At 38.2% G+C, this 17,727-nt stretch overlaps 1 protein-coding gene across 1 annotated transcript in view; it reads left to right on the top strand.

Moving 5' to 3' along the window:
• SEC63 (SEC63 homolog, protein translocation regulator) overlaps window positions 1–17,727 on the top strand; it is a 71,338-nt gene that overhangs the window by 10,071 nt on the left and 43,540 nt on the right. Inside the window, exons 2-3 of the mRNA XM_079939404.1 lie at window positions 11,160–11,259; window positions 17,472–17,586. Of these exons, the coding sequence (XP_079795530.1) occupies window positions 11,160–11,259; window positions 17,472–17,586 (215 nt within the window). The remainder of the gene's footprint in view (window positions 1–11,159; window positions 11,260–17,471; window positions 17,587–17,727) is intronic.

The following is a 17,727-nucleotide window of genomic DNA, read 5'->3' as shown; positions in this document are numbered from 1 at the left end:
CCCCAAACCTTGCTCTATGCATCTGTTCCATTTGGCTTTTCCTCAGTTGTATCCTTTTATAGTAAACCGGTGATATAGTAAGTGAAATGTTTCTCTGAGTTCTGTGAGCCACTTTAGCAAATTAATCAAACCAAAGGAGGAGGTGGTTGGAACCCCCCAGTCTATAACCTGGGCTTGCGACTGGCATCTAAAGTAGGGGGGCATGGATGTACAGTCTTGTGGGACTGAGGCCTCAACCTGTGGAGTCTGATGCTAACTCTGGGTAGATAGTGTCAGAACTGAGTTGAATTTTTGGACACCTAGCTGGTATTCCAAGAATTACTTGTCGAAGGTGTGGGGACCCTCCCCACCCCTGCGTTGGAAATTGAGTCTCAGAATATCCTATTTAAATGCCCATAATACCAAAAAATCAGAAACAGTTTGTATGTCGAATTATAGGATGGTAGGTATATTATGGTGTCAATTCATTTGGTTATTAGTAGTCATTAAATGATGTTTACATTGAGTTTCTAAACATGGGAGATATTTAGAAATTAAAAATTACAGGTAATGTGATTTTAACACAAACTTTAGCTTTATGTGTTTGTGTCTGTCAGTTTGTATGCTGGTACATTATAGAGTGCTGCCCTTAAATTAGCATTTGTATGTCCTGCTTGTTCTTCTGTCTGAGAAACTATCTCTTGGGCATCTGCTGCACTGGGGAGAAGTAGTAGATGTCATCATTACTGCAGAAGTGTTCTTGAGGGCCTTGATTGAAGCAGCCCCACAGCCCTCTGATTGAGGGAAGCACATTGCCCCTAGAAATTAGTTGCTGGAATTATCTTGTTCGTAGAGAAGTCTTTCCTGAGTATGTAACTTCAACCTTGCCAACTTTCCTTTCTTCCTTCCTCCTTCCCAGATGTTCTCTGAAAGAGGACTACAAAGGAAACACATTAAAATGTTATTATTGATTATTATCTGGGTGTCAGAATGGTGAATACTTTCTTCCTTCTGCTCTTATGTATATGTTCAGTTTACTGTATGAATTTGTATTAATGTCTAAAAGCTTATTCAAAGAATCTTTGGCTAGATTGGCTATGATGGAATGAGCCAATCATAGCCATAGAAGGAGGAAGACATTCTCTGTACCTCTTATGTCTGCAGGCCCTTTCAGCTCAGTGAATTGTCTTTACTTTGGGGTATGTAGTGTTTAAGGTCCCAGTGGGACATATATCCTTGTGTGTTTTTTTTTTAAATTAATTAATTTTATTTTTATTTTTGGCTGTGTCGCGTCTTTGTTGCTGCGTGCGGGCTTTCTCTACCTGCGGTGAGTGGGGGCCACTCTTCGTTGCAGTATGCGGGCTTCTCATTGCTGTGGCTTCTCTTGTTGCAGAGCACAGGCTGTAGGTGCACAGGCTTCAGTAGTTGTGGCTCGTGGGTTCTAGAGCGCAGGCTCAGTGGTTGTGGTGCACGAGCTTAGTTGCTCCGCGGCACGTGGTATCTTCCCGGACCAGGGCTTGAAGCCTGTGTCCCCTGCATTGGCAGGCGGGTTCTTAACCACTGCCCCACCAGGGAAACCCCATCCTTGTGTTTTAAATTGCCATTTTTTTTTTTTTTAAAGCTAGTATTTCTTTACTGTAACAGTATTTGAGTTTCTCTATTTCTTTTTCTCTTGTTTTGTCTTAGAAATAATTAACCTTTGACTTGGGCTATGGATTATCACTTGAGATAAAGGTGAAAAGAAAAATAGAGTGGTAATGGTAGAGGAATGGATGAAGAGTAAGGTAGCTAAGAGAGTAGCTGTGCTGTTGGCTGATGAGATGGCAGGGTAGAGAGGACCCTTTAATAGGGTCTTGGGTCATGTTTGAGAGTATGCTAAGGAGACATAGCATCCTTCTCGGGGACCCATTTGCAGCACACTATAGTTCATTTAGAATTCTCCACTATCTTGCACCTCTAGTTCACTTTAAGAAATGTAATTTGAGGGACTTCCTTGGTGGTCCAGTGGTAAAGAATCTCCCCTGCAATGCAGGGGACGCGGGTTTGAGATCCCTGGTCGGGAAACTAAGATCCCACATGCTGTGGGGCAACTAAGCCTGCGCGCCACAACTACTGAGCCCGTGCACCTCAACTAGAGAGCCTGCGTGCCACAAACTATATAGCCCACGAGCTGTGGAGCCCGCGCCACAACTAGAGAAGAGAAAACCTGCACGCCACAACTAGAGAAAAGCCCATGTGCCGAAGCAAAAGATCCTGCATGCTGCAACTAAGACCCGATGCAGCCTAAATAAATAAATAAAATCTGTTAAAAAAAAAAAAAGAAATGTAGCTTGAAATGAATCGTTCCTGCAGTTGAGACTCCCCTTCTTTCCTTAGTATTATCTTCTGGCTTAGAGACAAATGGCTCACAAAAACCCCTGTGTCCTACAGATATGAGGGATGGTTTGCTTTTCTTTTGGATCGTGACACTTCTGTAGCAAATTGAGCTAAAACAAACGAAAAAGAACTGGTTTACCATCCCCTCCCCCTCAAATTTATGTGCTTACATTGCCTTGTCCCACACTCTTTAATACTGAAGTCCTTGTGGCGGTTTTATTTGTAGTACTTTTTTTTTTTTTTTTTGCGGTACGCGGGCCTCTCACTGTTGTGGCCTCTCCCGTTGCGGAGCACAGGCTCTGGACGCGCAGGCTCAGCGGCCATGACTCACAGGCCTAGCCGTTCCACGACATGTGGGATCTTCCCAGACCGGGGCACGAACCCGTGTCCCCTGCATTAGCAGGCGGACTCTCAACCACTGCGCCACCAGGAAAGCCCTGTAGTACTTTTTTTTTTAAATAAATTTTTATTGTTTTTTTTTGTTGTTGTTTGTTTGTTTTGGGCCACGCCGCATGGCTTGCGGGGTCTTAGTTCCTCCACCAGGGATTGAACCCGGGCCACGGCAGTGAAAGCGCCGAGTCCTAACCACTGGACCGCCAGGGAATCCCTGGTCTGTAAACTTCTGTTTCAGAAGTTTAGAGGTGTCATCTAATCAGTTGTTTTTAGCTACTCCTTGTTCTTAAATATTTTGACTTGAATTTCTTCGTATTACATTTTCTGCTTCGGAGATATAGTCTGGTCTGGTTAAGTTAATGAGAATAGGGACATAATATATTTTAGCTGCTTTTGAGAATTGTCAAGGCAATCTAACTATTCTTTGATTAGGAAAGACAGTTAAAGTGATTATGTGCACAGGCCTATGAATTTAAACCTGGGCACAAGTCTCATCTGTATTCTTTAGTGGTTATTTGCAGTTCCTTTGGTACCGTCTGTAACTTTGGGCAAGTTACTTAACCTCACTGAGCCTCAGGTTTTTTCATTTTGTTTTGAAGTATAATCATCCATCCATACATACGTACCCCCAGGTGGTTGGGAGGTCTAAATGAGGTAATTAAAACATTCAACAAATATTTGTTAAGCACCTACTATTTGCCAGGCATTATGTTAGGCAATGGAATATGGGAGTGAACAATATAGACAGGATCCCTGCTCTCTTGAAGCTTACATCTTAGTGTGGGGGAGATGATTGACATCTAAACAAATAAACAAACAAAATCAGATAGTGATAAATACTGTGTAGAGAAGTAGAATATTCAGAGAAAATTTTCCTGAGAAAGTTTCTTCAAGCTGAGTGACAAAAGGGAGCCAGCCATTCAAAGATCTGATTTGAGTGGAAAAGCCTGTTTCAGGCTGGGGAAACAGTGTTCAAAGTCTTCAAGGGAAGAAAGAGTTGGACATATTCCAGGAACAGAGAAGAACAAAGTGGCAAGAGTGTGGCAGGTGAGGAGAAGAATCAGGGATAAAGTCAGAGAGGGAGCTGGGATGCTGATAATGTCTGTAAGCCTGGTACGAAGCTTAGATTTTATTTTAGGTGCAGTTGGAAGCTATTGAAAGTTTCTAAGCAGAGAAGTTGACAAGGTCTCCTATTTCTTAATGAGGTGAAAAAAGTTTTTTGGCCAGCATGGATATATACCCTTTAAAGGATGAAGTCATATCTACTTAAAATATTTAAAAATCATATACTGTAAAATATAGTACTTAAAAATACAATTTTATCCCCTTACATTTCAGGAAACAATTATTTTCAAACTCCTCATGTATTCAACCTCAGTGTCTTTGTGATCACCAGAGCTATTTTAGGAGTCATCTAACAGTTTTTCAGAATGTATATGTTTCATCTGCGTTTGTGATATAGCACTTTTGGGCTCTGAATATGATACCATCACTGGAAATTTTATTCCAAGCCACAAGTGCAGTATTATATAACATTAGGTGTTTGATCATCCTGTAAGTATATATTTTTAATCTCCATAATGTAGCCACTTGCTAAATTTTTTAAGTGGTCTTTACAAAGGTTGCTTACAATGACAGCTTAACACTTGTAATTGTGAGATATACCCCCAGGGATAATTATGGAATATCTTAATATTTTTGCCTTCAGATGACCTCTGAAGTGTGCTAAACTACTGAAGTTGTGGGCTTTCTTCCTCCAGCTTTTTTTTGTTGTCTGGCTTTTTTCTTCTTTTAAAATAATCAAGCTCCCCAACCTCCCCCTCCCTCAAGGTGTTCATAAGTACTCAAATATATAGTGATTCTCTTTGCCTGAAGGATACTTGTAGGGGAATGGAAAAAGAGAATTGTTGCCTTATCACCTCTGTTTATTCTCGCAACCTTTCCTTTCTTCTCCCTGTGTCCCTTGTCTTCAGACCATAGCATTCAGCTGCTTTCCATGACCCCGCTATAGCCATGTGTTTTGGTGTGTGTGTGTTTAATATTGTCTCCAGTGGGGAGGTGCTCTTGGCATCTAGTGGGTAGAGACCATAATGCTGCCAAACATACTCTAATACACAGGGCAGCTCCCCACAACTGTTACCTAGTCCAAAATCCATAGTGCTGAGCTGAAAAACTGCTCTATAGTATTCGTTTCAGTACTCTAAAGGGAAAATAAAATTGAGGTGGGTAAGCATATGGTATAGTTGTATACTGCTGTCCAGTCAAGCACCAGCTGAATCTATTTGAACCACTTGGTTTGTATTGGTTTGCACTTACGTTGCACTTATATAATCCTTAGGCATTCCTGAGGATTATGAACTTTGGTTCTGGTGGGGTGGTTCTACTCTGATCCAAACATTTTCAGCTGCTTTCTGGGTTTCCTTCTCTGTTGCCAGGGTATGCATAGGGGGGTAGGTGGCAACTGAACCCAGGTTTCTGAAATCCTTCCAATTTAGGTAATCTGTGATTGTGTGCACTGGGTGGTAGTGATGGTGAGTAGCGTTAAATGTCTTATCTATCCCAAATCCAAACAGTTCTGACCTGGCCTTGAGAATGACACACTATGGCTAACTATTCAGATTCAGGTTAAGAGCATAACAGAAGCTTTAGTTTCTCTTAGTCTGTTTTGAGATTAGGGTGACTAGGTAAGCGATAGTTTTGGAGGTCTGGAGCACTGAATTCTCAGTTTTTCATTTCCAAATGATCATTTTCATGCCTTTTCTATTTTGAAGTATTCTAGGAACCAAACTGCACTATTACAGTGAAACGTGTTTTCCTGTTTTTTTAAATAAAAGAACGAAATTGTCCCAACAACGAGTGAGCCAGGGTCATCACATTGAGGTAATAATATATTCTCAACTAGCTGCAGAGAGACTTTGGGTAGCTAGAAAACTGATATATAATGTCTTCTAGACTTTTTGGGGTATTGAATATAACCTTTTGATTCTTGGTACTATTTTCTTGGACCCCTTAAGGGATTTAGGAATAGTTTTTAGGAGTCACTGAATTTTAGAAAGAAGTGTGGTACATTTTTTTCTTTTAAGTAAATTATGTTATCTCTATATCATTTAGCTTTATTAATTTTAGTAATCTATTTTGCAAGATATATTCTAAAATTTATTTCTCAGTGATTTTTATAATCCTCAAAATATATTGATATATTTATTTGAACTGAAAAATGAAGTCAGACTTTTTGGACCAAGTTTGGTTTGCCTGATTGGTTTAACAGTGAGGACTGCCTTTGTCAGTTAGGTTATGGAGCACGTTTTTTCTATAAATTGAATAACTGAAGATAATCTGCAACTTCCAAGTTTTGAAAAAACATACTTAAAGTAAAAGATAAAGCTATTTTACCTAACATTGTGCCATTATTGACAACAGTGTACTTTTTATTTTTAAAACTAAGTTTCAGTGTTTAGAGTTTCAACTCTTTGAACATATGGGATATTTACAAGTTTCTTATAAGTGAAAGCGTAACGGATATTTTACTCTTATTTTAGTAGTTTATCAATTTGTAATATTTATGTTGCCTTGATAACACACACACACATACGGATAAAAGTAGCAGCAGAAATTTTAGCACATAAAAAACCTTATGGATGTGTTAAACTTCACTGTGGTGAAATTACTGATGTTCTTTGGTCATGCGTGCCAAAGCATTTGGAAGTGAAGTGTCTTGATGTCTGCAACTTATTCTAAAAAAAGGGGAGAGGGAGGGAAAGAAGGAACTAGAGATAAAGCCAAGAGTTGCAGAATGTTAATAGTTGGTGGGTTTAGGTGAAGGGTATTGTTCATTGTAATATTCTTTAAACTTTTCTGAAGGCTTGAAAATTTTCAATATAAAAATTTGGGAAAAATAGTCACAGGGAATAAAACAAATTAACTTGAAGAAGTATGTGTCAGTATTATAAGAAATGACTTACCAGGATAAAAATATATTACATTAGGATAAAATTATGTGGGGGAAGTAGAATGAAGAGCTTGTTCATAAATTTCTGTAAATGGATGATGGTGGATATGAAATTGCCATTATGATTTTTAGATTTCATTGGTACATTTAAAAGCAATGAAACTATTTTATTTTAAAATATCAACTTATGTCAGAAACAACATCTTTTGCAACTCTTCAAACTTACGATGAAAATTTTAGATGTCAAATTAGAACTCTACAAGAGGGTAGATGATTTTTTTTTTTTTTTTTTTTTTTGCGGTATGCGGGCCTCTCACTGTTGTGGCCTCTCCCGTTGCGGAGCACAGGCTCCGGACGGCGCAGACTCAGCGGCAATGGCTCACGGGCCTAGCCACTCTGCGGCATGTGGGATCTTCCTGGACCGGGGCACGAACCCGTGTCCCCTGCATCGGCAGGCAGACTCTCAACCACTGTGCCACCAGGGAAGCCCGAGGGTACATGATTTTTAAAAAATTCTTTTGTAGTAAGCAGGCACACAGGTTTGAAGACCGGATCTGGCTAACATTCTTTCAGCTCTTTAGGTTCTAGGAATATGGTGCTAAGGGGGGTTCACTCAGTTATATTACAGACTGACAGATCATTCTGCATTACAGGTGGATATGACTGTTTTAGCAAAGGCACTGTATAGCTTGTGAAGCACAACCATAATAACCTGCCCCCAAGCCTGGACTACTCCCGTGGACATACAAACTTCATGATTGCTGAGAGCAATCATGATATGTTGTTATTTTTTTTTAAATCACAGAATTGTTTTATGACCTTGTAATTTCCCTTTTCTATAAATGTGAATAATTTCTTTAAAAACTGTATTATAAGTTAATGACATTACTTAGGTAATTTTTGCTGGCCATGAAACTAGTAATTCTATAAACTAGAAGTTGATAAATGAATTTCTTTTTATTCTAAGTGCCTTTAAAAAACTCTCAAAGTACTTTACTTTTTTCTTCTTTTCCATTATGGTTTATTACAGGATATTAAATATAGTGCCCTGTGCTACACAACAGGACCTTGTTGTTTATTCTATATATAATAGTTTGTATCTGCTGTTCCCAAAGTCCCAATCCATCCCTCCTTGTGGAGGGACTTTACTTTTTTTTTTGTGTGGTACACGGGCCTCTCACTGTTGTGGCCTCTCCCGTTGCGGAGTACAGGCTCCAGAAGTGCAGGCTCAGCGGCCATGACTCACGGGCCCAGCCACTCCACGGCATGTGGGATCTTCCCGGACTGGGGCACGAACTCGTGTCCCCCGCATCGGCAGGCGGACTCTCAACCGCTGCGCCACCAGGGAAGCCCAAAGGACTTTACTTTTGATAGTTACTTTGACTTGAGGTCATTAGTATAGAATTTTGGAATGTGTACTATGAATATTGAGTGGTGCTGGATATTACTGTGTTACTGTGTAAACTATACCCCATAGTACTTACTGATTATTTAAATATTCTGCTAAAAGGTTAAGATATAAATTTTGGATTGGAAGAGTGAGGCATACAAGGTGCGTGTATACGTCGTGCAAGACTTTGGGGGCTGAAAACCATGTGTACTTTCTCTTGGACAGAAACGTTGGGAGAATATTATTCCTTTGAATAGATCAAGCCATGTGGTTAATAGAGACTTCAGCATGTTCTTATAACATGTTTCCTTGGTTTCATACTTAAAATGGGAGACTTAATTTAATGAAATCCAGATTAAAAAATCACCCGTGGTGTTTTCAAAAGTGTCCATAATTTAACTGTGAAAATCAGAAAATTTACATTACTACCATTTCATTTTCAGACCTATTCAAGTTTTGTCACTTGTCTCAATGATGTCCTTTATGGCATATGATCCATTTCAGAATCACACATCATCACATTCAGTTGACATGTTTCTTTAGTCTCCTTCAGTCTGGAACAGTTCTTTAGTTTTTCCTTGACTTTAAAGATCATAGGCCAATTATTTTGTAGAATGGACCTGAATTTTGGTTGTCTGGTATTTTCTCATTATTAGATTCAGGTTATGTATCTTAGAGAAGAATTTCACAAAACTGATTCTGTGTTCTTCTCATTGCATTCTGTTAGATGGTATATGATTGCATTTTGTCTCATTGCTGGTGATGTTCACCGATCACCTGAAAATGTTGTCCACCAGATTTTTTGTATTAGTTTCCTATCATTGCTGTAACAAACCACAACCTTAGTGGCTTAATATTACACAAATTTATAGTTTTGGAGGCCAGACTTCCAAGGGTGGTTTTACTGGGCTAGTGATTGTGTTGGCAGGGCAGGTTCTTTCTGCAGGGTTTAGAATAGAATCCTTGCCTTTTCCAGCTTCTGGAGACAGCCTGTATTCTTTGATTTGTGACCTCTCCTTCCATCTTCAAAGAACATCACTCCAACCTCTGCTTGCATTGTTACATCATCTTCTCTTTGACCCTCCTGCTTCCTTATAAGGACCCCTGTGATTATATTGGGATCACCCAGATAATATAGGATAATCTTCCCATCTCAAATCTTTAATTTAGTCACATCTGTGAAGTCCCTTTTGCCATGTAAGATAATATATTCACTGGTTCTGGGTTTTAGGATGTGGTGGACATCTTGACAGGGGGCAATTATTCAGCCTATCACACTTCCCCACTGTAAAATCATTCTTTCCCTTTTGTAATATTTTGTGGGAAGATACTTGGATCTCTGGTTCCCATTAGCAGAGAATGCTATTTAGAAATCAAGATCTGGGTGCTAGGTGTGCTCACTGCTATTGAGATGTCATTGTTCCTAGGCTCACTTAATAGAGTTAGAGAATGTGTATGTATGTGTATAGATCTACATCTATATTTCTAGATTAAAAGATATTAACTAGTTCTTACTCATATCTTCAGTTCCACTCTAATACCACAGAGTTACTTCATGTTTTCTAATTTTTCACATATGTAACTCCCTTCTCTGACAGTGAAAAACTGACTGCAGTTATCCTTAATATATTAACTTACTTGATAATTCTCCCTGCATATTACCAGTCTCCTTTTCTGCCACCACCCCTCCCCCTACATGGATCCTTCTTCACCACACCTGTTTCTGATACCTCCTGCCACATAGCTCTCTCATGTGGATTCTTTCCTGGAAGCATGGTGATAACAGGGTTGGTGGGCTTCTTATATGGCAGCTTTGGAACATTCTATTATATGCAAAGTTCTTTTACTTACCTGAGATCTCATTTAAGGACTTGGTTTTGTAGTTTTTTAATATTGTGAAAAAATTTTTATTTAGTATTAAGCAGCTGGACTCAGTTGAGATGATCTCAGTTTTGTTGGCAACATCCAAAGCATCATAGTCAGTAGCCAGTCGAACATACCTTCTTCTCTCCATCAGCCCTGATCAGGGTGTTGACCTTGGCCATGTCAATGTTGTAGAGCTTCTTCATAGACAGTTTGATCTGGTGCTTGTTGGCTTTGACATTCATAATGAACCCAGGTGTATTGCTGTCTTCTGTCTTCTTCATGACCAACTCCCTGCTCAAGGGGAACTTAATGATGACATAGTGGTTAAGCTTGTCGCTCTTCCAAGGATAAACGGGCTGCCTTCGGGGTGTCTTGAGCCACCCAGAAAGTGGGTAACATGCAGTCTTCTTTTTGTGTGTGTGTGGATATGGATGCTTTTTAGCACTGCCTTCTTGGCCTTCCAAGCTTTTGTTTTTGTCTTTGGCTTTGGAGTGGCATGGGCTTCTTTCTTTGCTTTCTATATGCCATCTTCATGAAAAGGTAGATTTTTATTTTAAAACTTACCTAATTTTTTTTTAAACTTGGGAGAGTTATTCAAACCAAGTGATTGTAGTGAGCTTAGTAAAACAGTATATGATATGTTGGCTTTGGTTTAATTCCTTTTTAATTGAATTGCAGACTTTTCCCTGGGGACTAAAATAATACCTTTTGTTATAACTCTTATATAAACCTATTTTAACTTCTTAAGGGTTTGGGTGACTTTTCTCATTTAACATAATTATTTTCATATTTGAAGACTATCATTTCTGCTTGGCTTCCTTAATAAAGTGCACGTTCCAACTATTTTGCACTTTTTGTTACTTTTATAGCAGAAGGGAAAGGAGGAGAGAAATTCTCAGATATTACTGATTATATAACTAAATATTTCGGGTTCAAGTCAGTTTTTAATTTTTTCAGTTAGAAGTTAAGTCTCACATGAAAAATGATTGCCTGGTAGTTGAATAAAATTTTCCAGATAGATCATTTGTTCTAAGTGGTAGAAAATTTAGCTTATCTTGTGAATTTTTCTTAAAAGTTTAAGTAGAGAGTACTTTGTTCCAATATAATATTAGCATGATAATGAAGGTTAGTATGGTTTTAACTCTGGTTTTGCCTTCACTGTGGAAATCGTTGAACTTATCACCTTATTTTTCTTTCTTTTGACAGAGCAAAATCGATTAAAGAATATCAGAAAAGTATATGGAAGATGTATGTGGTATCGTTTACGGTTATTAAAACCTCAGCCAAATATTATTCCTACAGTAAAGTAAGTAATTGATTTCAGTAAAAAACATACTTAGTGCTTACTCTTTGCTAGGTATCATATAAAATAGGGGTATAATGATGAATAAAAACATGTGTTTGTAAAGAAATTGTAACCTTAGTAGGGGTAAGATGTGATTAGTAAATTTGAGAACAGTCTGAACAGAGAATGGTTTAGAAGTTCAAAAGAGAGAGAGTGTACTTCTGACTTGGGGGAGGAGGGGAGAAAGAGAAGTCAAATCTTGAAGGAAGATCTTGTATATCTTGTGTCAGGATTTGAATTTTGTCTTAAAGACTATGGAGGAATCTTTAAAAGGTTATCGAAAGCATGGAGGTGACAGGGTCAAGTTTGCATTTCATGGTGATTGAAGTTTTTGAGAACATACTGTGTGCCAGGGGCTGTGCTAGGATTTTATATTTTATCTCATTAGTTTTATGTTAACTTTAAGGTAGATATTTTTGCTTTTTCTCAGATGAGGAAACTGAGACTAAGAAGATGAGGTAACTTGACCAAGTTCCTGCAGCAAGAGGTGGTGGAGTAGGAACCTAGTTACCCTTTATTTTTGCAGGGCCATCTGCTTAAATAGGCCATTAGCATGTTTGAGTAGGTGTCTTTGATTTTTTGAGGCTGTCGGGTATGCTGGTTAGCCTGGGCTTTGGACCTTCACCCTAAGTCATCAATTTACAGGTAACAGATGAAACTGAGGGGAAGTGAAAGAGCTGCCATTATTGGAGGACTATATCCTGTGAATTACCTACATATATCTATCCAGTAGATAGGAGGGCAAGACCTAGCAGAGGATATTAGTAAAAGTGGATCCAGTTATTTTTAAAAATTGGTTTAGGGCTTCCTTGGTGGCGCAGTGGTTGAGAGTCCGCCTGCCGATGCAGGGGACACGGGATCGTGCCCCAGTCCGGGAAGGTCCCACATACCGTGGAGTGGCTGGGCCCGTGAGCCATGGCCGCTGAGCCTGCGCGTCTGGAGCCTGTGCTCCGCAACGGGAAGAGGCCACAACAGTGAGAGGCCCGCGTACCGCAAAAAAAAAAAAAAAAAAAGAAAGAAAAATTGGTTTAAATGATGATGATAGTTTTCAACATATGTGCCTGGATTAGTTCTTTTGTAGAGGGAGGGAAATCTTAGCTTTGGTGTTAAGAGTTCTTCAATGGTGTGAAACTAAAAGGCAAAATTAGTGTTTACAAGAGTAGTTTCATGTTCACTATGTATTCCTTGCTATTCTCATTTTTTGTTTTGTTTTTTTAATTTATTTATTTTGGCTGCATTAGGTCATCATTGCTCACGCGGGCTTTTCTCTAGTTGCGGCAAGCAGGGGCTACTTGTCATTGTGGTGTGTGGGCTACTTGTCGTTGCGGTGCGTGGGCTTCTCATTCAGTGGCTTCTCTTGTTGCGGAGCATGGGCTCTAGGCACGCGGGCTTTAGTAGTTGTGGCCCGTGGGCACAGTAGTTGTGGGTCACGGGCTCTAGAGCACAGGCTCAGTGGTTGTGGCGCATGGGCTTAGTTGCTCCGTGGCATGTGGATCTTCCCGGACCAGGGCTCGAACCCATGTGCTGTGCATTGGCAGGTGGATTCTTAACCACTGCGCCACCAGGGAAGTCCTTGCTTCTCGTTTTAAATTAAACTTTTATGAGGCAGCAGGCAGATATTTTTGGCTTTCCAGTCTCTTCTGTTTTGGGCCTTGGTTAACACATTGTGGGTATCTGAACCTCAGTTTTCAAGAAAAAAACCCAACTTTGTGATGTTCTCTTTAATAATTAGTAAAGAGATTTACTTAAATAGAAGTACAGATTAATGCATGTTTAAATAAGGAAGAATTAAATAATACTGGTAAAATTTTAGATAAGGCCAGGAACCATCAAAACCTTTTTGCTACTTAACCTTGAAGCATTCTTTCAAAATTAAGTAGTCATTGTGTAATACTCTAATTTCTGGAAGTTGCTTAAAAGAAAAAACACAAGACCTCAACTTAATTACTGAAGCCGTATGTAGGGAAAATGTTTGTCTTTTAAGAGAAACCAAACATGTTTTTAAAAAATTGGGCACAGTATGATGTAATCTCTTATGTTTCTACCTTTGGTATGGCTCTCAGGAAATTAGAGCGTGGTTTTATTGGTTGTGGTAGTTTTCATCAGCCTGGGGATTCTGTCATTAACCTCTTCTCTCTTCCCTTTATTCTTTGGCTCAGAGAGCTAGATGCTACATGAAGAGCATCTAACACAGGGTGTAGTGTGTTCTAGGTGTTTTGTTCCCTTTCTCTTCTACCCTTGTTTGCTTTAAAATTTTACTTTAGTGGTTTTCAATTTTACTTTTATCATTGTTTTTTGAGCTTTGTAGCCTTTTGGGGAAGTTCACAAAACAAAATGTGGAGTTACTAAGTTTGTGTGGAAATAAAATATATTTTCAAGTGTTCTTTAGCATATTGAGGGTATTAGCAAACTTTGGGTTTGAGTCAAAAGTTACTGTTTTAAATTATTTTCATTATTCATAAAATAAGTAGTTATTGTGTGCTATGTATGTGTCAGGTATTATACTAGGCGCTGATATACCTGAGTAACAAATACTAACAAGTAAACAAGTGATGATAATAGAATTTAATAAGGGTTGTAAGGGGCGGGGAGGGTGTGCCATGAAAGAACAGAGGGAGGGCTCTTAACTGGCATGAGATAGAGAAGATTTCCTTGTAAGTGAGGTCCTAGTTGAAAGCTGAGACTTGGGTTAGAGTTACTAATAACAGCAAATAGCTACCATAAATTGGTTGTTTACTATCTGTGAGGCACCTTTTAGGGGCTTTACATACCTAATCTTAGTTAATTCTCAGACCCACCCTAAAAGTTGGAAGTTGAATTGTAAAAGGCTAAGCAGCTTGCCAAGATCTCTAAGTTAATAAGTGGTAAAGTTGGGATTTGACTTCAGGTAGTTTTTGCTCCAGAGCCTATGTTCTTAACTACCTCTCCCTAGATAGCCAGGTAAAAGTGGGAGTATTCCAGGTAGGCCTCCCTCTTCGTCTTTGGGCATACAGATAGTATGGAAAGCAGCTTGTAGTATTATGCCCTTAATAAGGTTTAGAGCATTAATTTGGTCAGATAGAAAGAAATTTGCATCTGAGTGCCATCTCTGTTTGTTACTCTGAGGTTAGTCAGAACTGAATAGGATCCTGTCCATGTGCTCAAGGAGTTTGCAACTAGCCAGAGGAGGAAGGTCATGGTTTGTGCTTCTTTGTGACTGTAACCATGATCTCCCCATTGATCATCTTAACAAGGGTTAAGGATTGCTTCTTGGAGGATACATAATTTGAGTTGAGTCTTGAAGGATGAATATAGTTTGGATACGCAGCAATGGGGAATGGGAATTCTAGGTTGAAAGACCCAAGAGAGCAAAAGCATAATGGTGGGAAAAGCTTAGGGGACTGTGGGATATGGGGATTTATTTTGTTTGAAATACTAGGGTGATAAAAGTAAGGAGGTAGGTTGGAAATGGATCCTGGAAACTCCAAATAAACACATTTAAGCTAGGTTCCTATCAAGAGAGCTTAAACACACGGAATGTTTTCTTTCTGTATTTGAAAATAGGTCACTTCAGTTTTGTTTGATTAGGTCTCCTATGATTCATTTATGTCTTTGTTTAACAGTTCCTACCTAATGTAACAAATTGTGATACAAAAGGTATAAAAAAATTATTCAATCTCATCATTAAAGGTAACCACCATTAAGATGATTTACCTTATTAGATAACTCCCTAACACCATACACAAAAATAAGCTCAAAATGGATTAAAGACCTAAATGTAAGGCCAGAAACTATCAAACTGTTAGAGGAAAACATAGGCAGAACACTCTATGACATAAATCACAGCAAGATCCTTTTTGACCCACCTCCTAGAGAAATGGAAATAAAAACAAAAATAAACAAATGGGACCTAATGAAACTGTAAAGCTTTTGCACAGCAAAGGAAACCATAAACAAGACCAAAAGACAACCCTCAGAATGGGAGAAAATATTTGCAAATGAAGCAACTGACAAAGGATTAATCTCCAAAATTTATAAGCAGCTCATGCAGCTCAATAACAAAAAAACAACCCAATCCAAAAATGGGCAGAAGACCTAAATAGACATTTCTCCAAAGAAGATATACAGACTGCCAACAAACACATGTAAGAATGCTCAACATCATTAATCATTAGAGAAATGCAAATCAAAACTACAACGAGATATCATCTCACACCAGTCAGAATGGCCATCGTCAAAAAATCTAGAAACAAATGCTGGAGAGGGTGTGGAGAAAAGGGAACACTCTTGCACTGCTGGTGGCAATGTGAATTGGTGCAGCCACTATGGAGAACAGTATGGAGGTTCCTTAAAAAACTACAAATAACTACCATATGACCCAGCAATCCCACTACTGGGCATACACCCTGAGAAAACCATAATTCAAAAAGAGTCATGTACCAAAATGTTCATTGCGGCTCTATTTACAATAGCCCGGAGACGGAAACAACCTAAGTGTCCATCATGGGATGAATGGATAAAGAAGATGTGGCACATATATACAATGGAATATTACTCAGCCATAAAAAGAAACGAAATTGAGCTATTTGTAATGAGGTGGATGTGGATGGACCTAGAGTCTGTCATACAGAGTGAAGTAAGTCAGAAAGAGAAAGACAAATACCGTATGCTAACACATATATATGGAATTTAAGAAAAAAAAATGTCACGAAGAACCTAGGGGTAAGACAGGAATAAAGACACAGACCTACTAGAGAATGGACTTGAGGATATGGGGAGGGGGAAGGATAAGCTGTGACAAAGCGAGAGAGTGGCATGGACATATATACACTACCAAATGTAAAATAGATAGCTAGTGGGAAGCAGCCACATAGCACAGGGAGATCAACTCCAGCTCGGTGCTTTGTGACCACCTAGAGGGGTGGGATAGGGAGGGTGGGAGGGAGGGAGACGCAAGAGGGAAGAGGTATGGGAACATATGTATATGTATAACTGATTCACTTTGTTATAAAGCAGAAACTAACACACCATTGTAAAGCAATTATACTCCAATAAAGATGTTAAAAAAAAAGATGATTTACCTTCTATATTTTTACTTATAATAAACTTTTATTTACAAAGAATAGGATTATATTATACATACAGCTTTGAAAGCTGTTTTTCTAATTTAACAGTACAAGGTAGATAATCTTCCACAGCAAATATTTTTAGTGTCTAGATAGTATCTCTCTATGGATGTACTGTTATTTATCTTTTCAGTACTGTATTGATGGACATTTATGTGTGTATGTTTTCAGCTATGAATTATACCTGTAACCACCTTTTTATACTTTATAAACTTAATTTTAGTTTATTTCCTTCTAAATTTCTTGAAGTGGAATAGATGATAGTTAAAAAGGTATATACTTCTTTAGGGCTTTTGATAACCTTATTGCCAGATATTCCTTTAGAGTGTAGAATGTATGAGAGTTCCTTTTTACCTTAGCCTCTCCAACACTGATAATATCAATCTTTTAAATATTTTTACTAAATAGAACATATTGAGGAGAAAAGAAATTAGTTTTTTTTCAAACTATATGTTCTTTTATATCTTTTTTTAACCTGTTATGCACGTCTTTCTATATCTGTTAGCTAAAAATGTTCTATTGTGTGGCTATATCTTGGTTTATTTAATTAGTCTCCTATAAATGGTTTATTTAATTAGTTCCTTATAAATGGACATTTAAGGTTGTTTCCAAATTTTTACTGTTATAAACAAGGCTACTTATTCATCTTTGCACAATTGACCCATTATTTTTCATAGTTTATCTTACTAAAAGTGTAATTACAAGGTCAAGAGCAATTCTTTTTTACATTAAATGGTTAACTGAATACTAAGTATTAATATATTTTGATCTAATGGAATGGGTCCAATAAGTTAATGAGTACATTAACTTCTTACTTAAAATTCTGCAAATAGTAACTGAGAGAATATTATATGCCAGGCACTGCTAGGTTCTAGAGAATTCAAAGGTGAAAAAAGATGCAGTCCTTATTGTGTCTTACAATCCAGTGGTTATAGAATTTGAGTCAATAGCACAGTGACATGAGACTACTTAAGATCGTTTTATGCCTTGCCATAGTGTGTTTAGAATCTTAAAGGAAAACCATATAGTTGTATTTATTTATACTTCACTTATCTTTTTTCTAAACAGGAAAATAGTTCTGCTTGCAGGATGGGCATTGTTATTATTCCTTACATACAAAGTTTCCAAAACAGACCGAGAATATCAAGAATACAATCCTTATGAAGTATTAAATTTGGATCCCGTAAGTAGTATTTTATATAGTCCCTTGAAAATACTCTGGGCCCACAGCCTAAAAGAAATTGAGCTGTGCCTAAAGAAATCAGACTCTGGTCAGTTAAAAAAGATACCTAATCCATTATTATTCTAATGCATGTATGTTTTT

The sequence above is a fragment of the Stenella coeruleoalba genome (assembly GCF_951394435.1).
Source record: "Stenella coeruleoalba genome assembly, chromosome: 12".
Classification (NCBI taxonomy): Eukaryota; Metazoa; Chordata; class Mammalia; order Artiodactyla; family Delphinidae; genus Stenella; species Stenella coeruleoalba.
The sequence above is the reverse complement of the archived record's forward strand: the minus strand, read 5'-3'. Positions and strand labels throughout refer to the sequence as shown.